We start from the raw sequence: 23772 nt of genomic DNA on the forward strand, positions 1-23772 counted from the left end.
TATCTTATGTATGATATTCCAGTGCACAATTACAATTTGGCAGGATACCAGGAAACTTGCACGACCATGAAGTAAGAAATGAAAATATTATAATTGCATTTATAGTTGTTCTTTTAATAACATCATTTAAAAATGCTTAATTATAAATCAAAACAACATATAAATATAGATTTATCAAAATAATGAAATTTCCGCATATTCCTAAGTATTCCATAAACACTCATTCCAGACCAACGGGAAGTTTTTAATCTCTACTAGAGTTGTCGTTCCTTGCAGCCTGAATACACCGTTACGTAATGTACGGTTTATAGACTGAAACTGGCATTGTCCCAAAGAAGTACTGGTTAACGACTTCTAAGCGATGTTATTGTGGTATTGGTCAGTAGCTCTATTCCTGGTCATACTGAACATGTAATCTATTTTAGATGTTTCTGCACTTACTAGAAACACGGAAATATTTTCCTTGACAAATCTCACATCTTTCCCAGAACAACTCGTCGGTGGGAGGAGTTTCCGTATCTACACAATTATTGTCTTAACAATTTTGTTGTTTTACCAAAACTCTGAGTCAAAATGGATGTACAATGTATTTTCCATGCACGTCACGAGATGGAACATGCATTTCCCTTATTTTTATGGTATGAATTTTCATTATTTTATTTCATACAAAGTAAAAAATTGGAAGAAAAATCAACCACTGCCTACTTATTTTCACATTGATAATCACGGAAATTAGAGATCAGAAAATTTCACAAAATCAGGAACTCGACAGGACTCGATTTAACATTTTATGGAATACACAGCAAATGACCCTAACACACTGTTCTGTTTAAATTAAATTAGTTACGATTAATATTTGATTAGAAATTGTCGTTTCTGGATTTGTGTGATATATTTGATGTTTCTTCCATAATTTTTCCATTATTCGAAAACGTTTTCAACAAACGGTAGAGAAAGATAGGGATTACTTCGTCCTGTATTCATACGCTCTAGCTGGTTGTAGGGATATGTACTGGGTAGTGCTGTGACCTGGTCCATACTGGTCATCTACAAAATCACAATGTAGATTATTAAAGCAGATGAATATGACTGAATTCGAATATCACTCTGTTGATGCAATTCTGTCTAAATAAACTTCACCAGAAGGTTTGCGGAGAGGCTGTGATTTGTATGTCAGTGCTAAATACGAATAAATTCTGACAGGTTAACAAGTTCTATTTAGCACTGAAAATACATGAAACTGAAATTTAAAAAAAACATATATTATTTGCTAAAGGTCGATAGATTTTCAATTTTTACCTCTTCTTGTGATAGCCACCAGTCTTCTCCAGCCGCCATGTTGTCTTCTAGCTGTTTTACAGAAGTGACTCCGATGATAACTGAAGATACTACATTCTTCTGTAGTAACCACTTTAATGCCACCTGGGGCACAGATTTACCTGAAAAGGCAGATATATCATACTGTCAAGTCTTTTGTGTCATATTGTGTTTCAATTCCTCTTTTTCGTTTTCAGTTTTTCTCGTACCGTTAGTATTCCACTTCCGGTTTACGGATTCATTTCCACCTCTCCGTTTTCAGGTTTTCTCGTACCATTAATATTCTACTTCCGGTTTACGGAGTATGTCTGCACGATGAAGTTATGACTGTTAGTAGACAAACACACTATATCTAAATTTCTCTGTTCTTTTCCAGCTTTAATTACTTTAAAAATCGGTATAAAAATACGAATTCCCTGGTTAAAAAATATCACGATCTGCACGCGACCAATTAGGTACTTTATCATGATAAATCATATTTTAGATAAACTATACTGATTTATGTCTGCAAGTTTGATGGAAATATCAGAGACCTAACTAACAACTATGTACAATATAAGTAAAGTATACCATGGTTAGCCGCCGCTTTCTTCATCAAATCCACTAGATTCCAATAAGCTTCGTCCTCGGCATACCAACTCCATGCTGGACAGCTGGATATCGCTGTTTTCTCGTTTTTGTGCACGTGACCAATCCTGCTATCGGTGCTCTGTGGGCTTTGTCCGCGTTCGAATTTCCCAGTTAGCATACCACTGGAAATTTGATTTGAAAAAAATCAACTGCTCTCTTATTATCAGTAAATACAATGTTAGTGTGCTTAATATCTGTCTTATTACGCTGTGTTTCGTTGTACCCTTGTAAAGGGGAATAACTCATGACTCTGGATTATCTTTACAAACAGACCTTGTAATATAGTACATGTATATAATAGGGATAATCTCACTTTCTGCTCTATTTGCTTAATAATGTATTTTTTTTTTTTCAGAACGCGCAATAAATCCTCACAGAATGGGGAAATGTCACAAATACAATATATTGAACTAATTGATTTTTTGTATCTGAAATATTTTATTTTTCACAGGAATTAAACATAAAATGATGATTCAGAGCAAGCCTCAGATAAGAAAATGTTCTCAATGGATTCCAATGAATTTATCAATATACATGTACATGTCGCACATGTGTGGCCAAATCGTTATAAACGTACATTATGTTTAATAATACAAAACAACAGAAACTTGTGTACTTGTGATCCATTCAGTGCATATTGGAATCAGAATTATGTATTGGAAGTACAATGCTTCATGTCTACGTCATGTTGTCCTGTTTACTCATCAATACTTGTTTTATATCAAGGAATCCGATACAGTTATCTTTAAATTAAAATCTATTTTTACAACAACTGCGACACAAGTTTTTCCAGCTGATTTTAATCACTCTTGTTGGCCCAGATGTATGCGCGAGGGTCTTTGTGTGGAAGGAAACAGGAGTACCCGGTGGAAAATCCACGTGGTCAGACAGTTGACCCCATACCTTTTTATATCAGTTCCGTGTATTGAACTCTGGACACGTTACCACTGCGCCTCTCGACCACCTACACAGTTATCTATTAAAGTACCTGAGCACTCATTCTTCAAGAAGGCTCCAAACCAGGACCCTGCATTTCAGCTCATGTTGAATTCCTCCCACTGAAAACAAGTTCCTTCACTCATTAACTTTACTCACCCCTTAAGAGGGCTCCAAACCATGACCCCCTAGTCCCTCATTTCGACATACTTGAAATTCCTCCCACTCTGAATGTCTACAAAGCAGATTGTACTGTTGCTGAAAACCGATATAAGATTTATTGTGAAAATGAACAAAACAATGACTGTTTATATAATAATGATTTGTTAAGTGGAACATAAAGACGCATTAGCAGTGCGTCCTATCTTATCATTGCAGAGTTTCACTCGAAATAACACTTATGCACAAATGCACATAATTTTTCTCTAGGTTACTTAATTTCGTTTTACGAATTACATAAACATTCTTATTTTCTTCATAAAGTTTCGTGAAATTATTCATTTATGTATATTTTACTTTTTAAAGAATTAGTACAAAAGCATATATCATCAAATGATACGGGTTATAATTAACAAACCAGTACAATATCGTGTAGCTATAGTCAAATACCTGAAGACTGATGATATTTGTTAGACCCAGGGCTTTCGCAGTGTCCACAATTTTCTGCGTCTGCCAGCCATTGACATTGCTGACCCCTATGTATCTTATCTTTCCAGCTTTAACAAGATCGTCAAAAGCTCTGAGTGTCTCTTCCAAAGGAACAGCGTAGTCCCAGCAATGTGTCTAAATTGTGCAAAAATCATGTAAGGCTGTTTCATGGCGTATTTCTATTATCGTAAAGCAAAGAATAGGGAGTTTCTTTGAAAGTCATTCTTTCTTCTAAAAAGACATAAGACACCAAACAGTATTTCTGGAAGTAATGTTCGTCAGTATTTTCTTCTAAAGGAACAACATAGACCCAGTAGTGTTTCTGTGAATTGTATCGACAGATCGACAAAAACGTCAGTGTTTCTGCAAAAACAGCATACCATGGTCTATCTACAGCACAACGTATACAAAATATTTTTTCTTCTGAAAGTATTATTCGTTAAGTTTTTTCTATATGGATAGCCTGTCTTTAAAGCAGGAATCCAGTTTCTGTATATCAAACATTTCTACTGAGAGAACTGACCAGTTCTCTATCGTGTCAGCCTAGAAGTATTGTTCGTAAAACGCAGCGACAGTTTAGACCCGTCTCCGTTTCCATAGTGTAGTTGTACTAAGAAAGCTTTTACCTAAATATTCCATGCCTATAGTGGCGTAGGAAGTTCTCAAAAATGAGGGGTCATTTTCTACTATATATAATATCTCTCACCATGTATTCAACTACATTGTGTTCGACTTTTTGGCATGTAGGTACCTACACATGTAGGACCAATCAGATCTCATTATTTTTATTAGAAGAAAAACCTTTGCGTTCAAGACTTATGTACATGTATAATCCTACTCATTAATAACATGATATTATGTATATAAACACGGTACTCTAACACAAAGGATTCTATCTACCTGATATAGGTCTATGTAATCCGTTTGTAGTCGACGCAGACTATCGTCACACATTTGTAAAATATGTCGTCTGCCCAAACCAACATCGTTCGGACCATCTCCCATTTTGGCGCGAAGTTTTGTAGCAATGACAAAATTACTTCGGTTTTGTCTGAAAGAGGTAAGCTCTTTTAAATGATTAACGTATCACATAGATATCAAACTATCTCTAATAGATAAACTACAGCCTTAATACAAACGTGACGATAGTTGGTCAATAATACACCATTAAAACTAATATGACACCGAAACTACACTGTTTACTTAGAGGTGCGATGGAGATCAACACTTTCGGAACTCTTCGTCACCCCATGAGAAAACATACACACATAACGTGATAAGGAATGAGACCTAAATTTGTACCAGAATATTTCAGCAGAAAAAAACAAAGTTCCAATTTTACCATTTCGCCTACTGGAGCTGACTAGTCAAAATGTTTTTAATTTTACGAAAAATGAAAAGGGTTGTTATCGCTTTTTCTTTAGTAAATTCGTTTCAAAAAGTCACTTACTTTTTCAGCCAAGTTCCGATAATTTCCTCCGACTGACCGAAACAGTACATATTAGCTGTGTCGATGAAATTTCCTCCCAGAGAAGCATAGCGATCTAAAATCTCGTGAGCTTTCGCCTCGTCAAGTTGAGTGGGACTAGAAAAAGCCTAAAATAAATTTTCATAACATCTTAGTAATTCAAATAAGATTGGTAACGAAAACAACTGTTTGTAGACATGTAAGAGATAATCGTAAATAATTATTAAAATAACAATAATAATAATAAACTGAAAAAAAGAAGAATGTTATATTCCTATTACATATATTGCCAGTTTCCACTCGGCGTACGTATGTAGAGTATCAAAGATGATTACAATGTCACACCATATTGTAGCTAAATTTGTCGCGTGCTAAATTTTCCAAACAATCTGATATCACATTTTATTATTATGAATCCATATCCATATTTCAAATCTTAATACATTCACATCCTGTGAAGGAAACAACTTTTGTTCCAAATAAATCATGCTTATTGTCCGTCAAATACAAGCAGTTGGTGCCTTAATAAGTTTGCTTGTTCTTTTTTCACTTTTTGATAGGTTTTTAAGAATTACCTTTTCTCAAAATCGGCGGGACAATGGAAAATTTTGAGATAGCAGAGTATTCAAGTGAGTTCAAATGTTTTGTGTAAAATTAGGTTGGGGCCGAAAAATGCTTCAATTTAACAGGTTTTTCGAATTATAAGAATTCGAGATAACGAGATTCGACTGTAACGTATTCAAAATATGTCTAGGAGTTATCCATTTCTGTTGAGATGTACTTTGATGAAAGAACATGTTATTCCGTTGGTGATTTATATAAATATAGAGGATCATCAGTGTTTACAGAACTTACTTTAGCCCTCTGTCACTTTGACTGATCCTCTTTATATCTTTTCTTATTAACAGCGATGTACACGTTATACGTAGAAGAATGACAGATCTCTATCAAAGGGAGAGAAATACATTTAACCAGTGTAACTTTACAGATAAAACTAGGCCGGATCTAAAATTTAAGGGTACATGATTTCCTCTACACACATATACCTACCGGATGACCGCCCCCAGCTTTTCCAAATGTCATAGTTCCGAGACATATATTTGATACTTTTAGTCCAGATCGTCCTATGAACCGGTACTTCCCCTTTGTTGAGGTTGCCATTGTCGTGGGAAATTTTATACTGCGTTCTGGCCGACCTTCTTGAACTCTAAACTACGGCGCACGCGGTCTACTTTGCCACCGCACATATGCGTAATGTCGGTATAGGAGGGACCGTCTCAAAAGCTCTTTATATAAGTGATAACAGTCTTGTTGGAATGTACCGTGTCATATTAGATTATATGTAAAACTACTAAGGCTAGGAGAATACAGGATATGAACAATAAATAAAACACATGCATATTTTCTTTAAGAGTCGATTTTATTTTCACGAAACCACTCTTAACATGTTTTCAAACAACTAAGATCGATTTGGTCGGTCAAACAATATATGGGTCGCGCAGAGAGACGTCACACTCTTTAACCTATCACAATAGGCAGTGCAACAAAGTATAGCACCACATCTACCCCACAAACATGTCGGAATTCACTTTAAGACGGGCAGTGGATGACGATACGGAGGAAATCTTTCGATTGTGTTTAGTAAGTGTTCTCGATTTTTTTTTATCAGTCGTTGAACGGGTAAATAATACCACTTTCGAGGTATTTTGTCATGTCAGAGTTACTTTTCAAAAAGTTTTCGAACCAAAAAGGAATCGATTCAATGCAGAACGAATTCCCTAGTTCAATGAAGTTTACAGAAAGTACTAATTTCGTTTTGATGTACATCTTTGTATACGAAAGCCAGATAGTTTTCCTCCTTAACTGGAATTATCCTCCGTTGAACAACGTAGACAACATGTTTACAACACTGGCATATATTCTAGTATCACATTAGCATACGAGTTTACACATCATGATTTCAGCAAGAAGCACTAATGTTTAAAAAAATGCACGGTGAGGAATTTGATATGCTTTGTGCATGATATCAAGCGAGCTCTGCTCATCTAGCGATGCAGCTTAATAGGTTTACTATCTCATCCACTGGAGAACACGTGTCTCATATAAGAACACAGGTCTTCAACTGAAAGACCTAATAATATTCGTTAACCTACATTCTGTTTGGTTAGCTCATGTTAGCTCAGGTCATGTCGAAAGCATTTGAAAGGTGCTGATCCACCTGTCTGTTTAATTTTATTCAAAATATTAGATTTTTGAAAAATATTGGCAAACATATATCATTATAAATGTTACAGGAACTAGCTGCGTGTTCAGACGAAGTGGAAGCTCTGAAGACAACACCGGAAAGTAAGTTTTCCTAGTTTGTTTAGCAGCTTTTGAAGAAGAAATCGTCATTGAAAAACATACTTTATGATATATCGTATTTCATGATTTTACAGTGCTCAAAGTTCTTTTTTAGAAAATTGATTTTAGTTTAAACATATTTATTGTCAAATACAGACAGTGGATTAGGCACAAGTTATTACAACTTATCAACGCCTTCTCCAAAGATACATTACATATGACAATACAAAACAATATGACAATATAATACAACACTGACAATACAATACAATACAATACTGATAATACAAATGTTGATATATATTTACTCAAAATCTGTTGCTGGTTTTAATAAAATTTTGCACATGTCTAAAAATGGTTGAATTAAGGTCCACAGAAAAATCACAATTACCATATAAAAGAAGTTCAATATCAAACGGAACATTCAAAATATTTAGATTATGTACCAAAATACGCCTTTCAATTAAGAACAGGGGACATTCAATAAAAAAAGTGATAGGCATTCTCACAAGGATGACCACAATTACAGGATGCATTATCAACTAGATTAACTCTAAATAGGTCATAGTTAAGGGAACTACACTTGTGTCGGAGCTTAGTATGCAAAATATTTCCAATCTTAAAGTAGGTTGGAGGACTAGACTGAGTGTTAGATTTTAAACATGATTTGAATGAATTAAGCGAGGGTAGGGTCGAACAGAATTTTCTAAGTTGTTCCAATAGTTGATAGTAGAAGGAAGAAAAGAAGAGTTAGTATGAGAGAGTCTGAAAAGAGGAACCCTATAGTTGTTATTGTTACGTAAATTATAACGATTATTTTCACAAAGTAACGGTGGAAGAAGATTATTTAGAAATTCAGGAGTTAAGTTATTGTGCATCTTATACAATAGCTGAAGTTTTTTTCTTTTCCTGCGAGAAGATAAAGTTTCAAGACCAGATTCAAAATACAAGGAATTGATAGGTGTATAAGAAGGCAGCCCTAAAATAATACGGATGGCCTCACGTTGGGCCTTTTCTAATTTTTCCGATTCAATAACATTGCAACCATCCCACAACTCACAAGCATATTCCAAAATAGGTAAGATAAACGTCTTATAAATTTTTGAAAGAGCATCCCTACTTAACAAATGTTTCAGTTTTCGTAATACATTAATTTTTTTCATAACCGAAGAGTAAATTCCATTTACATGATCCCCCCACAGCATTAGAATTAAATGTTACCCCTAAATGTTTATGACAATCAGTAAAATTAAAAACCTTCCCATCAAATTCTAAATCTATGTGCTCTTCGATATCAGCGGAATTTGAAATAAATAGAGCATCTGTTTTATCAGGATTAAAATTAACCAACCAAGTTTTCGGCCAAGAATTTAAAATCTCCAAGTCTCTATTTAGAGTTACTTGAATTTCTTGACAAGAAGAAGATGACTTGAGCAAGGATGTATCATCCGCAAAGAGACGGGACGTCGATTCAAAAATATCTGCTACATCAATCATAAAAATAAGAAATAAGAGCGGTCCAAGAATGGAGCATTGTGGAACCCCTGCCTCAATAAGACCATGAGAAGAAAATGTGCTGTTAAGAAAAACCTTCTGATATCTACCCGTTAAGTAATTTTTTAGCCATATAAGTAATTCACATGAAATTCCATAGGCTTTTAACTTCTCCACCAGACCCCTGTGCCAAACCCTATCAAAAGCTTTCGATATGTCACAGAATACAATACAAGTATGTTTTTTTTCTTCAAGGACAATACAAATTTAGTGATAAATATCAATAAGTTGATACACAGTGGAATGTCCATGCATAAAACCAGACTGAAACTTGTAAAACAATGAGTTATCTATAAAGTAGTTGTACAAATGTTTAAAAACCGCTCTTTCAAAAACTTTACCAACAGTAGACAGAAGGGAAATTGGTCTATAATTAGAAGGAGAATGTCTGTCACCTTTTTTGAACAATGGCATGATATTAGCTAATTTCCATTTATTTGGGTAGACCCCTGTTGATAAGGACATATTAAATAATATTTCGAGCGGAACACAAACTGAGAGCTGTATTTTTAAGCATATGGTGACTGATTCCATCCCCACCCGAGGCCTTGCCGAGCTTCAATATCTGTAGAACATCACGTATTTCAGTTGAATTTAATCTAATTGAACTAAAGTGTTTGTCTGTTTTAGGCTCAATAATAGGAACGTCAGTGTTGTTGTCTTTAACTCTAGTAATCCTACAAAAATATTTGTTGAATAATTCAGCCTTGTCTTCGTCACTAGTAACTATATGATTATTAACAGGATCAATTAAGGAAGAAATAGGTTGTGAATTATCAGACGTTTTAATTAACCTTTTAATCAATTTCCAATAAGATTTTGGATCTGAAGAAAAGAACCCGTCAATGATATCAAAAACATTTTCATAAAAAGTAGCATGTTTTTTTCATATTATTTACTTTGTTTCGCTGAAATTTAAATTTGTTAATATCTACCAAACGTTTGGTTGACCTCGCTATTTTATGAAGCCTATCTCTTATTCTTAAGTTTTTCCTTAGTTCTGGGGTCATCCAAGGTTTATCATTAGGTTTAATATTTACTTCTTTACTGGGAATATATTCATCAGCAAAAGATAAGAAAAATATCGGTAAACCGATCACAGGCTAAATTAACAGAATCACAATTAGAAAAAATGTCGAACCAATTATGATTAGATATAAGGTCATTAAATTTCTCAAAATTCGCCCTCTTGTACTGCCAGATCTTACGTTTATACACAGGTTTAAGGAGACAAGGAAGATTTATGGAAGCCGTACATCCATCATGGTCACTAACTGATCTATCAATAGAAATTACGGAAGAGTCAATACAAGAAATGGAGTCAGATAATAGTATAGGATCTAGCAAGCTAGATCTAGTACTTCCAATACGAGTAGGTTCATTTATAACGTTAGATAGTGAAAAGGAGTTAATGATATCAAATATAACATGGTTGCTGGAGGCAGTGAAGAAGTCAACATTTAAATTCCCAGTAACAATAAATAAGAAAATTGATTTCTTTGACGTATGTAAATACAAATGGAAATATTGATCAATCATTTTGTATGTACATGTATGAGGATTGTACAAAACACACACAAGAGAACACCACTTTTTTAGACAAATTAAGAGTTAGATATAGCAGAGCTAAACAATGATTTAAACAGCATCATACAGCTGTTTCGAAAATCCAAAGTGATCGAAAAAAGTCAAAATCTAGATGGGGAGGACCGTTATCCCCATAATTCAATATTTTTTTTTTTTTTTTTTTTTTTATAATTTTGCAACAAGGACAAGTTTATGTGTATATTTTAAATCGTATCACGGTTTGAATAATTTAACACGCTGCATGCAGGCTGCTTGCTTGTATGTCGGGTTCTTTATCTACCCACAACGTTTTTTCATAATTCAGGCCCCAATGACGTGTCCTAGAATGACAAAACGTATAATAGATTGTGTTCATTATCCGGTGCATGCAACATTTGTCACAAAGTTCGTATTGACGGATACTGTTTTTTCTAACGTACGATGACTAAAAATCTAACGATCAATTTGTATATGTTTTTTGTATGTTTGTTTATACGTGATTATGCGTTTTTAACACAGCTCTGAGGCGTGACAGAAAATATTACGAATGCTTTGTCGCGGAGGAATCGTCAGCATCTGGTAGGTGCTCATATTACTGATTGTCCTAGTATCAAGGTCCTAAAGTGATTAGTAGTCATGAAATGATAAAATCTTTATAATGAGTCTGCTATGCCAAGAAAATCAAATTCACAATATTTTTTGTTATTCACAAAAAGAAATATCTCATTGAATAAGTGTTATTTTTCACTAGTGTGAAATATAACTCTTTTGCGGACTTACACCAATCAAAAGAGAGAACACAAATAATCTTATAGCATTGACAAATCATAAAGCGTGGTACAAAAAAAACCCACAAAACCGGAAACCTGGATCGATTATTTACCAGTAACACGACCTTCAATTTCATGTTATACTTTCAGCAAACAATGCAACTCAAATTACCTTGTGAGAGATCAAACCCAGTCCCCAAACGAAATTCTTAAATGTGGAGCTAACACGTTAGACATTTTAAGAGGATCCGTGTCATCAACAGCGAAAGCTATAGGTTACCATCATAATTTTTTGCCGCTTAGTAACTTGTTACAGATTGAACTCTCTCTCTCTCTCTCTCTCTCTCTCTCTCTCTCTCTCTCTCTCTCTCTCTCTCTCTCTCTCTCTCTCTCTCTGATTTTCTGCGTGAACATAGAAATAAATTTTCATTGAAATATATTTTTGTCTGAACATATTTTCAATAATTTTGTAAAAAAAAAAAACCCACTAAATTTTGTAGCATACTGCAAAGGTTTAATGGGTAAGTAGTGCCTGCAAAAAGCCTTTCTAGATTCCTTTCGTTATATTTGTTCTTAATATGCCAGTAATTTGGCTATTTTGATTGTGAATATGTAATACATATAATATTCCTTTAATAATTACAAATACATCCCACTCGTGTGTCTACGCACGCGTGAAAGATACTAAACTGTTAGACACGCTTGTGAAATAGACCTGTTTTTACTGACTATACTATCTCATATCCTCTATGTAACGCCTTTGATAATAACTTTGCATATATTGTTTGTCAAAGTTCCTCGCGACAGGTTAAATAATATGGCCTTATTGAGTATAAGCACAAAGGCGTTGTTTCTTCTTTCATGTAGTTTAATTTGGTACAAGCAGAGTCATAGTTTGTGAGAGATGGTGTTCCTTTCTCCAGCGCTCCCCGGCCTTCTCCGACAAACCTCAATCTCTGTCGGCTATTTAACCCCACTGCCAAAAATGAACGTTGATCAAACCCCACTTAACCCATGTATCTTGAATCATGAATTTACACTGATGTTAGCTAAATTATTGCTGACCAACACAATCAATAAATCAATACATACTAACTTTATATAGGAATATTACATAGATAATACGTATATAGAAACAGATACACATACAATTGTATACTGCGTAATTTAATGTAATGAAATCTTTCTGGTCAGTTTGTACAGCAATCCTACTTCACCTGCTTATAGTGTTCAATGTCTTGCCACATCAATGAAACCAATAATTGATTTTGTTTCTGCTATATTTTTTTTATAATTTGATGGAACATCATTTCCCTATAAGCCATCTGGCTACAATATAGATGGTGTCTACTGATGATGATCATTTACTTTTGTACATCTGCCGCATCTTGTGTTTATCGCGTAAACAATGTCATTCCAGAATCTATTGAAAGTATCCATGGAAATAGTACCATGTTTGAGCTCTTGAATGGTAAGAATGCTTTGGTAGAATCTTATGATTTTATTTTGACTTAAATTGTGTATGTCACGTCTATAAGACAACTGACAATTGGTTTTTCAATAAATTCTTGCATTATTATTCGCGCGGTACTACAAGTCAAGGAAACTACAATGTAGCTTTATAATAAGCGATAGTAAAGTTACAACATAACCTTCGCGGGGAATTGATGGCAATGGAAGTTTAACTTATTTTCTATTCAAACGGCGGTCGATTATAAGATTAATTCTATTAAAATGAAGGCGAACTATTATGATAGAAGAGTTTTTTGTTTTGTTCTTGTTTGTTTGATTGTTTTTTTTTTGTTTGTTTTTTTTTTGTTTTTTTTTGTTTTGTTTTGTTTTTTTTTTTTTTTTTTTTTTTTTTTTTTTTTTATTTTTTTTTTTTTTGTTTTTTTTTTTTGTTTTTTTTTTTTTTTTTGTTTTTTTTTTTGTTAAAACGATTTTCGGTCAGACATATTTACAAGGTGATTGTTAAATATTTTCTGATTCGTTTCGTACAAATCGATAGCTTTGTTTATTCTGACGTTGTTTCCGCATAGCTGTTTAAATTTGTCCTCCACAGACTCTGAGCCCAAGCCATTGATTGGGTATGCCTTGTACTCTTACACATATTCCTCCTGGAATGGGAGATCAGCATTCTTAAATGATATCTACGTGTCTCCCAATCACAGAGGCAAGGGGATAGGCTCCGCTCTTCTGAAGAAAGTGGCCCAGGTGAAGACATTATTTTCCATCTACATGATTAATACGATAGATGTATGCCATTTTACTCATTCCGCTTTTAAGGTACAGTTTTAAATCTTAATTGTCATCTTTCTCTCCGACAACATTTTCCTATTTATTTTCTCCGCCAATCAGAACGGGAAACAACAACAAAAATAGATTCTGCAATATTTCCAAGTAGTTATTGTTATTTACAACAGTGATTTTATTTGAAAATATGTTCAGTATTAAAAAATGTACTCCTTAAAATGGAACATTCCTTTTAATAATGTAGATTCTAGACTTGTCGTTCACTGCTTTCCTCAAGTAACATAACAGTTTCAGTAGCTAGACAAAGCTCAGATGTGATCAATGAAACATGTCAATTGTGATAGACGATGCATGAATTCTGCATGTGACTCACCACCTTTACTCTCTATTAGTCATACATGTTAAATCCCACCCATTATAATCCCACCCCTTATCTGGTTGCAGTTATATGATATACAAAGTGTGTTTTACTAATGTTCTGTGTGTATGGTTCAAAACTATTCACTATATTACCTTAGCAGGTATCAACGGTGAAGCCGAAGACACTTACTCTTCCAGAACACATGGTTTTGTTCTCCGTGTACTTTTCTAACAGTCTCTACTTCCCCCTTGTTTTATTAAATCTGAGTTAGGATTATGATTTTGTTCCCATGTTGGAATTTCTTTGCATTTTTGTTATTGAACGACACATCATTGATAAATTACCTTTTAACATCACCCACAAACTCTAATTACACTAAGACGAATGTGTTTGTATTTGAACAGGTTACCTAACTCAAATATGTTTTACTTTTGTTCATTCTAGGATGTCGTCGAGAATGGATGTATATTAATGGAATGGTGTGTTCTCGAGTACAATATAGACGCGATCGAGTTTTACAAATCGAAAGGTGCCTTTGATCTGACAGAAGCGGACCGTATCCATCTATACAGATTGCCTAATTCTAGTTTAAAACAGTTAGCAAAGTAAACATTATTATATAAATTATCTATACTTTAAACTAGAATATTTTATTCAGTTATCTGTTTCTATTTTGATCGTCAAAAGGTGGGTTTAATTCCGCCATGTTTTCATATCTATACCATGAAGGATGTGGGTTGAGGTCATATGTAGTGATGAATTGTGGAATTATCTAAAGAAACTATCTGCACGCTCAACACCTCATTTACAAATGTTCAGACCACTAATTAATTTCTTGTTACAATAAATAATTCATGTCTCTAATGTACTTTCATTTTTATTCACTTTAACAACAAACCCATTCGACAACAACAACTATTACACAAATACTCCAGTAGGTAAATACATGACAAACATTTATGTGACGAAAATAATAAATATCAATACTTATCAAAGGCCATTTTGGTAAGATATATATTGCGTTACATACAAAATACTGTCGAACCTCGTTTTCTCGAACTCGACGAGACCATGGGATAACTTCGAGATAACTCAGTAATCTGTTTAAGTGAGTAGGAATGCTTTTGTAAATTCAGGCAGGGACCAAGTAAATGCTTCGAATTAAACGGGGTCTTTCGAGTTATTTGAGTTTGAGATAAAGAAGTAGATAGTACTTCTAATTTCACATGTCCTTAAGGATTGCTTGTGGTAATTTCGTGAAACAATTATCTTCTCAAAATATGAGATTACGTGCTGGTGTATCATGATATGAACAGGTAATAAAACATTGAAATCATTTCCTTGAAATATCACATGTAAACAATGTAGAAGGAGAAAGTATGATAATTCAGTTCTATCTTAAATTAGTGATTTATAATTACCAACAAGAAATTAACTTTACCAAAGCGATGAAGTTTCAAATACCATCACTATGTGTTTTTGATTTTAAATCAATATTTCTGATCGTAGATCTATATTTTGTTCGTTAAAAATTACTTAACATGAAAAAACAATCCAGTACCACTCGTAGGTTCATCCAGTCAAAACATGTTAAAAACATGGTGCTTTCAATACACAGAAAAGATTAAGGTGACTTTATAGTATAAACTAAAACCATGTTTGAGATACAACGTTACCATTACAGTCGTGAAATAAGCGGGTTTTGTTGATTATACACTAGCATATCGAAGACTGGATGTAGCTAGGGATTACAAACTTCCCGAAGAAAAAATACGATTCCAGGTATTGCTTACCCGAAATATTAAATTAAAGCCATCGGAATTATAAAACGCAGCCAAAAACTTTCAACAACCCCTTTTCATTAGGGATAATATTCATATGTATTCATCCTAACCAAAACAAATTGGAACTAAACACTGGAAAATATCGAAATGTTAATAAGACTGGTATATTATATCACAAACAATGATTTTAGATTAAATTTGAAAACAAAATAACAAAATGAAAAAGATAATAAATGAATGTATTGCGAAAGAACTAACACTAACATCGATATCGTGGATATCTAGCTGGTGAAGCTATTAAAATACAGTTTATCTATTTCATTTTTAAACAAACGATGCTAATACATCAATAATTCGTGTGTACCTCGCTACACATTATATTCCAATATCTCAAAGTAAGCGTTTGAAATGCTCTTTATATTCATCAAGTTCCACAAGAGAACACAATTGTTACAATACAAATGTCAGAAATATATATTGCATCATCAGTGTCGCCCTGCTAGCAGTGGTTTGTGATCGGAATGCTGAGTCACTATCTGTGGACTCAGTTGTGTCCCAATGGAAAGTCTTTTTCCTTTATAAATGTCAGGTTGTGCCATCATCGGTATCCAACCTGCTAGCAGTATCGTTTGATGGAAACGTTGGATCACTGTCTAAGGACTCATTGGTAACAGAATGTGAACTTTTTTTCTTGAAAAAGCCGAAACATTTGAAACAGCAACTGGTTGTTTTTCCATCTTCAAATTCATCTATGTTTTCACTGAATCTCGGAGACCTATCGTTAGTTGAAAGAAGATTTGTGTTTGATAGTCGCACCATTCCGGTTGTTTGTACCACTCGGAATAGGGTAGAAACCGGAACAGATTTAAGGGTTGCTCCTATGTCTATTCTCGGATTATAAGGTTTTACATCTACTTCATTGATGCGAGGGTTATATTGCAAGTAGACATCTGAAACAAAAACATTTGATCGTACTAAATTGGATGATTGAATACGTCTGCAAAATGCGTGCAACAAAATTGTAAAAGTGGACCCAACATTCTAACAATTGGGATACGGAATCGAACTGAGAGCTTTCCTGAATAAACTGTAGGTCTTTGCATTGTTACCTGCATATTACTATTTCTTTTGTACAACCTTATTTTTTATCGATAATGACAGAAGGAATATTTATTTCTATTTTTAAAACCCTGATATTTGTTAAAGTGTTTTTTTTTATATTGAATTGATTTTTTTATGTGCATTTTATAACTGTCATAGTTAATATGAAGTTCTTAGCATTTAATTGTGATATATAAAATACACATTTAATATGTACTTACTTTTGTATAACAGACATTCAAACCCTGTTCCATACCGTCCGTTAGACTTCACCCGTCGTTTGAACACAGTATTGTGGTCATCCATATCGTCATCATTCTAAAAATAGTATATAGGTAAAACTTTTGTTTCAAAATGTGAATCGATAGCTTTTAAATGGGATAATCATGAAACGGAAGACCAGTAATTATATAGAATTTGATTAATGTTTATGTTCAGATGTATAGATAGGAATAACAAATGAAATCAGAGCTGTAATAATAATGATAAACTTTATTTATTTTACAGCAATTGCAAAGCAAGTTTTTGCAACTTATGCCAATCACTCTTGTTGGCTCGGATGGAAGCGCGCGAGGGGTCTTAGTGTGGGAGGAAACCGGAGTACCCGGGAAAAACCCACGTGGTCGGGCAGGTGACCCCATACCATTTCACATCCATTCCGGGAATCGAACCCCGGAGTCAGATCTATATACATATCGTGAAGTAATTTATACATTCGTATATCAATAATCACTAACACACATGCAAATTAAGTAGTAAAGTTAGTAATATCTTACCAGTTCCATTTCAACTTCCCCGTCACTTCCTACTCTCGTTTTCACCCAGTACGATCCCCAACGAATTTTGCAGCACACAACCACTTTTGGTTTAAAACGTGCTGTTCGTCTAGAGTAAGCTGCGGTCATTGGCACCAGTTGGAAAACAACTGAAAAAGCATTTTGAAATATGACAGATGCGTAATCTGAACTTAAAATCGATGAAACGGGGAAAAACGCAAAAAGTGCACAAGTGAAAACAATATTTCACAGTAAAAATCATGACGACAACCATAACACATGACAATAGACAACATGAATTCGAATTCCGAATGCTCGCTGTTGAGTATGTTACAGATCGACGTAAATAGCCCCTTTTTGTTACTGTTAGGGAATTGGTTATTTATTTGAATATAGATAAGTATACTGAAGGCATTGATCATATATCTATTCCAGTAATACGCATCCAACGAACATTGGTTTTTTAGGCTCCAGAACCAATACTGGACCATACCGTCGATATTATTTACTAGATCCTATATATATAGGTATATATATTTCACATAAGTAAAAGGTGCTATGGCTAAAGAGTTAATGGCCGCCGATCGGGTCACGTAGTTCATGACTAGGATTTTGTGTATTACTTTGATAATATCATCTATAAGTGAGCCTAGAAAGAAGCATCGTTGGGGTCCAGAAGGATGTCAATTTAATCTGGGTGAAGACCACCAATCGTAACAAAGATGTTGTACACCAGAAATTCGTTCATTTTTAAAAACAATTAGTCTCATAAATTTTTTTTTTGCATACTTTTGATATAATCTGAGATGCAAAAAAAAAAAAATAATAAATAAATAAAATAAATAAATGAATAAATAATTATAATATATTAAAAGCAGAACAATAAAAGCATTCAGATTTCTACATAATTTTTAACGAATTTAATTCACAAATACAGAATGTTGATGTAGAAACGAGATGAGAAAAATAATGAATAATCAGAATAACAATACATGATAACCTTTTAAAACAAACCAGTTTCCTGATATCATGCAGCATTTAAAATATTGTCAGCTGACTTAACGCATTTATGTTTGAATTAATTAACTTACAATCTTCCTGGTTTTCTTCTCCCATCATTTCCCCTACGATGCTGCCATTTCTAACCGTTAGAAACTTTCCAGTGTTGGTCTGGATGAACACTTCTTCAACTCGGTCAGATTTTGGAACTACCCACTGCACATTTCGTGTTTGGTGTCTAGGTTGTAGTCTTTGGCGTCTCGGTAATATAAATCTCGTCTGTATGCGTCTTGCATGTCCTTTATCCTTCACCGAATTCATATCTGTCACGATGGCGACCTCAACGTCAATCTCTGTCTCTTTGGCTTCATTCTCTACCCCCTCTGTCCTTTTTATTGTCTGAAGAAATGTTTTTAAAACCCAGTAAACATGCTGACTGAAATGTGAATATCATCTAACTTTTTTCGCATATCTATATAACCCCCAAAGTAGCTGATATTAATGCTTCCATTTTACACTGGATATATATTTGCATAAATTATATTGACTCAATGTCGCTACACAAGTACAGTAAACCTGAAGAGAGTGAGTTATCTCCCTGAAGCTGTCAAAGTTTTGATAGTCTAGAATATTTTTATATGCTTGCCTGTTGTTTTATCATTGACTACTCAATAATCATATCTATCTACGTAACATGCATTCAAGGAACATCTGTTTGTTAGTTTCTGAGTACGTTTGAACATGTATGAGAAATTTCCATATTGCCATTACTTAGGATCCCGATACTAAATGTCAGTATAATCGGTAGCTGTAATTTTCAGTGATATAACGGTGTAGATTTAGTTTTGTGATTTGATTACTTTGTGCAAGAAAGAAACATGACATCGAATTTGCATATGACTATCTTTCCACTTCTTTTAAGTATACCATAAAGAGTTGTTTGTTTAGTTCATTTTATCGAAATTATCTTTCATGGTATTCTACACTCAACGATATAAATGTACAAACACCCGGACTATAATAAATTACCAAAACAGCATGAATACAAAAAATAAAGAGGCAATATTTTTTTTGACGAACATCTCAAAGTGGCTACAAAACTAATGGATGTAGATTCCAATCCAATCTAGACACGTCACTAAAATGATTCAAGTATGGATATATGTATCAACGGCATAAAAGGGGATAGAAAATACTTTTTAAGGGCTAGTTTAACACATTTACAAAATGCAGACGAACAGGAATAGAATAAAAGTTTCAAAAGTCTGCTGCATACTCAGACAAAAACATACAACGGTATTAACTAGCTGTAGCAGCTCAATTAATTGTATTCTAAAATACCTGGGTTGTTTGGTGTCAAGCAATTCCGTAATCTACAAAATCTGAAATGTGAATTCATAAGGGCAATTCAAAATAGTTTTCTTGTATTGCCATTAACATGGATTAGAAATTCTTTGTGGAGATTGAAATAATAGGGATTTTCACACGTCCAAGAAGATTAAATATAAATGTTTCATTGTTTAATATTTATTTGTTTTGATTTCCAGCTATGGAGAATCCCGTGTGTGTTTAGTTCTGATGTACTGATAGCTAAACCAGCACAAAAATTAACTTTGTCCTGTGGAATAGTTTGAACTATATTAGGGAATACATTGATAATATGTTAGTTCAGCTAAATGTATATTAAGAACGATAGATATTATCATTGTAATGCCATCAGTCTCATGCTGCTTTGGTATAATCAGTAAAGACCGTGTATAGTTATCCATGTAAGCACACCATGGTATATACACTGTATAATAACACACATACAAACAATAAAATCAACTATATACAGGCATAATCGTTGTTAGTCTTCAGTTCACTACAATACTTATCTATTAAACATAATGATACAAAAACATACCACAGTTTTAACCCGTCTTCCAGTCGCATCCGCTTCGAAAGAAAAAAGCCTAAGTTTGTTTTCGGCAGTGAATTCAGTGATTACCTGACCGTCTAACTTAACGAGTTCATCTCCAGGTCTGAAATAACACACCAATTCTTGATTATTTGATACACATGTAGTACACAAGTAGTAAATAACGAATAGAATTATAATGAACGAGGAAAGATGGTATCAAGGTTTATACCCTGGTAAAACACAATGAAAATGATACCAACCGTAACCAGACTACACATATGACAGAGGACAGCTTATTGGTTAGCATGACAGGACCGTATAGGTTTACAGGCTTTTATAATACATTGCGTTGGAAAGCTGTCAATAATTTGTGTAGCTAGGTCGTTTTTGTATCTGATGTTTTGGGAAGGGTGTGATTATAGTTTAAATACCGTGCATGCATATCAACCACACTTAATGTAACTGGTTGAGATATCGTATGTGAATAGACTACATGATTTGTTGTGCCTGTACAGATGCAGTGCAGTATAAGGTTTTTAGGTGTTTGCATGTAAGAAAATTAAAAAACATTCGAATTGGCCTCGTGTGACAAACCGGCTGACATGGAAACTTTAAAACATAGGATTAATGGCTGCTGTTAATTGGAAATGATTCGTTAAAGGTATGAATGAGATAAATTTATCATTAAAACTATTTTTAACTAACCACATCACAAAGTAGGAGCCAGTCAGGTGTAAATGGATTTATTCACAGAAATGTATATCTAAATCATGGTAGATTGTTTTCATATCCAGAATACACTGCTGACATCAGTAGGTTTCCTTACTAGTATGTCTAAATGAAACCCTTAAAAGCAAAGCGAGAGGACTAAGATTAAAGACTAGTATGAAAAGCATTGTATTTACCTGAACACAGATGGCTCTATGGTGTGTATTTGTTCTATGTAGATATCCCCATCCTTATCCTTTCTGTTTTTAACTGTCAAAAAATTGAAGTGTGCCATCTCCTCAATATATATTGGTATCATCTCTTCTTGGTACTGAAGTAATAACAAAGATAAAATAGCATTGAGTAGAAAATTAGGTCAATAATTATTTCAAATAGAATGTGGTATCAGAACATGTCAGAGATGATGCAATACTAAACAATTAACAGGGTTAAAAAAGAGGAAATGGAACATCATAATAGTAGACAACACATCTCCCATTGCAAAGAATACTACAAATTAGTCAATATCAAGTGTTGTCTATTTAATATATATATATGTTCATGGTAATATTCAGATACATGACAGTATTATTATGTCAAGCATCGACCTTAAATGTGTGTATGAATTTCATAACACTGTTACGTCTGTTGTCATAAAACAGTATGCTGGCTTCACTCATTCATGGATGATAAAATGTTTTTTAAAGCCCTAAATCATCAAGCCTTGCTTAGATTAAATCCTTGAAACTTCCTGTATTCTGGAGCTTTATTTCTGCTTCGAGAATAGGATAAAACTCACTGGCTATTGTAATATCCCTCCGTTTAATATGTGTCCTATAATGCAGTCTGATCTAGATGATAAATCCAATTTACTTGGAAATATTAAGTTATGTTTGTAAATTCATGGAAAGACTCGGTGGAGATTCAATTTACATGAAGAGATGCTGCTATAAGCCTCATCGTTGTTTTTTGTTTTTCTTTACCGTATTGTTTAGAATACATCAGCTTTCACTATACGCCTTGATTTCAGCTTTACTTACAAGGTGCAGGTCTGATGCACAATGATAATAGCCGAAAGATATTACCCCTGACAGTGTCGTCATCGATTTGGCATTTAAAACAAAGTAGGGCTTCTTTGAATATGTTAGTAAGACCAGATTCAGACAGAAACATCATTTAACAGGTATGCGTAGCAGATTAAAAAAAAAACATTTCCATCCATCTTAACATAAGGGTTGAACATAGAGTATTATATACCTACTTCCCCCTTTACTTTGTACAGGTCGGCACGTCTTTTGTTACTTAGCGAACCTGGCACATTGTATGGTATCTGTCTTCGTGATAGCACCCTCTCCACAACATTTGCGTCTGGAAGGTCCATGATATCGCTTTGAACAATATTACGATGAGTGAAAAATCCTCTTTTATAAACTTAGTTTTGGAAGTACCCTAGAATTAATCATGATGTGATGTTACTATGTATAGAACTTTAAGGAAATACCCATTACTTTGTTGTACGGTTACTATATTAGGTACTCTATACATATAACCAACGTAACATCGTCATGCATAGGTAGGCATTCGTAGCATCAAATCTTATATGAGAGAATATTAAAATGATTGTGCAAATACTATTGATAAAATTAAAGAACAACAACTTGCATGGTAAGGTTTCAAAGAACCTGTTTATTGGAAATTTCTTTAAGGTGTACTCAACAAAAATGTCACTCAGCAAAATCTTATCGACCGACCTACACTTATCTACACTTATGATAAAAATTCTGATGAGTAGACGGGTATAGGGATTTCTGCTTTATGTATAAATCATAAAGTAAGTTCTTTATTTGTTTAGGTAAATTTATGCTAAATCCAGACTCGGGTAATCCATGGTTGATTTTTAAACGTTTGGTAACATTTATGTATATATAAATACATGTACATACTGTGTATGTCGATAGTATGACGCAACACAGAAAGTTGCACCCTTATTAAGCAGTTTAGAACTACATTATTAATATTAAGTCATGATTTACCCGTTTTTGAATTTAATTTTAAATAGTATAACATTTATATCGGATGTCTTAGTATTTGGCAACGAAACGCGGCAAAACGAATTGCAAACACACTAGTTTAAATATCACTGTATCCTCGACTTTATTCAGATTATTCCCTAAAAAGACTAAATGATATAGGTAACATCGTGCTTTCTACCTAATAGTACGAAAATGAGTTAATTAAATAATATATGACGTAAGCTCTATATTGATTCGGCTCTACTGTATCTAACTAACCTATTGAAAGGCGCTATTTACGTATGTGTTTTTGTACGGTCTTTGATACAACATGTGGCAGGCACTGCTGGTGAACTCTACGTCCCCGAGTATTGTGAATTTTCAATTTCTGAATAGCAATATTCCTGCCTCCCCAACCTATGGTGTTTATATGTCACAGTTGATTCGATATTCAAGGGGCATTTCCCATTGTCACGATTTTAGCAAGAAGTCATCAACTGACGGACAAACTTTTTACTGTCGCCATAGTAATCTCATTGAGAAATATTTGATTTCTTTGTGTGATATGAAGCTGGATGTGTTTAATGTTTGTTAGTTTGCCTGTTGGTTCCGGTGTTGTACACCTTGTTCTCATTTAAGAACG

At 33.9% G+C, this 23772-nt stretch overlaps 2 protein-coding genes and 1 pseudogene across 2 annotated transcripts; 1 reads left to right on the top strand and 2 right to left on the bottom strand.

Moving 5' to 3' along the window:
• Positions 1 to 93: 93 nt before the first annotated feature.
• LOC132550568 (1-deoxyxylulose-5-phosphate synthase YajO-like) lies at positions 94 to 6224 on the bottom strand (annotated as a pseudogene).
• Positions 6225 to 6574: 350 nt separating this feature from the next.
• LOC132550560 (thialysine N-epsilon-acetyltransferase-like) lies at positions 6575 to 14455 on the top strand. The gene is made up of 5 exons (XM_060214649.1): positions 6575 to 6640; positions 7294 to 7345; positions 10982 to 11041; positions 13295 to 13446; positions 14291 to 14455. The coding sequence occupies exons 1-5, from the start codon at positions 6575 to 6577 to the stop codon at positions 14453 to 14455; spliced, it is 495 nt and encodes a 164-aa protein (XP_060070632.1).
• A 1760-nt stretch (positions 14456 to 16215) lies between these two features.
• Positions 16216 to 22498, bottom strand: LOC132550554 (uncharacterized). Its single transcript, XM_060214642.1, has 7 exons — positions 22379 to 22498; positions 21315 to 21448; positions 20413 to 20530; positions 18599 to 18905; positions 17508 to 17656; positions 16953 to 17049; positions 16216 to 16580 (listed from the first exon to the last, which is right to left on the bottom strand). Exons 1-7 carry the CDS (start codon positions 22496 to 22498, stop codon positions 16216 to 16218), a joined length of 1290 nt encoding a protein of 429 aa, XP_060070625.1.
• Positions 22499 to 23772: the final 1274 nt, after the last annotated feature.

The sequence above is a fragment of the Ylistrum balloti genome, unplaced genomic scaffold (assembly GCF_031769215.1).
Source record: "Ylistrum balloti isolate Yb309-2 unplaced genomic scaffold, AGI_CSIRO_Ybal_v1 Utg370128, whole genome shotgun sequence".
Classification (NCBI taxonomy): Eukaryota; Metazoa; Mollusca; class Bivalvia; order Pectinida; family Pectinidae; genus Ylistrum; species Ylistrum balloti.

Excerpts from the sequence above, each read along its gene's own strand:
- LOC132550560 (XM_060214649.1), top strand. The coding sequence starts at position 6,575 with ATGTCGGAATTCACTTTAAGACGGGCAGTGGATGACGATACGGAGGAA. Across the intron at positions 6,641-7,293 it reads AAATCTTTCGATTGTGTTTA|GAACTAGCTGCGTGTTCAGA; the intron begins GTAAGTGTTCTC and ends TAAATGTTACAG. Across the intron at positions 13,447-14,290 it reads TTCTGAAGAAAGTGGCCCAG|GATGTCGTCGAGAATGGATG; the intron begins GTGAAGACATTA and ends TGTTCATTCTAG.
- LOC132550554 (XM_060214642.1), bottom strand. The coding sequence starts at position 22,498 with ATGGACCTTCCAGACGCAAATGTTGTGGAGAGGGTGCTATCACGAAGA. Across the intron at positions 20,531-21,314 it reads ATAGAGCCATCTGTGTTCAG|ACCTGGAGATGAACTCGTTA; the intron begins GTAAATACAATG and ends GTGTTATTTCAG. Across the intron at positions 17,050-17,507 it reads GGGAAGTTGAAATGGAACTG|AATGATGACGATATGGATGA; the intron begins GTAAGATATTAC and ends TACTATTTTTAG.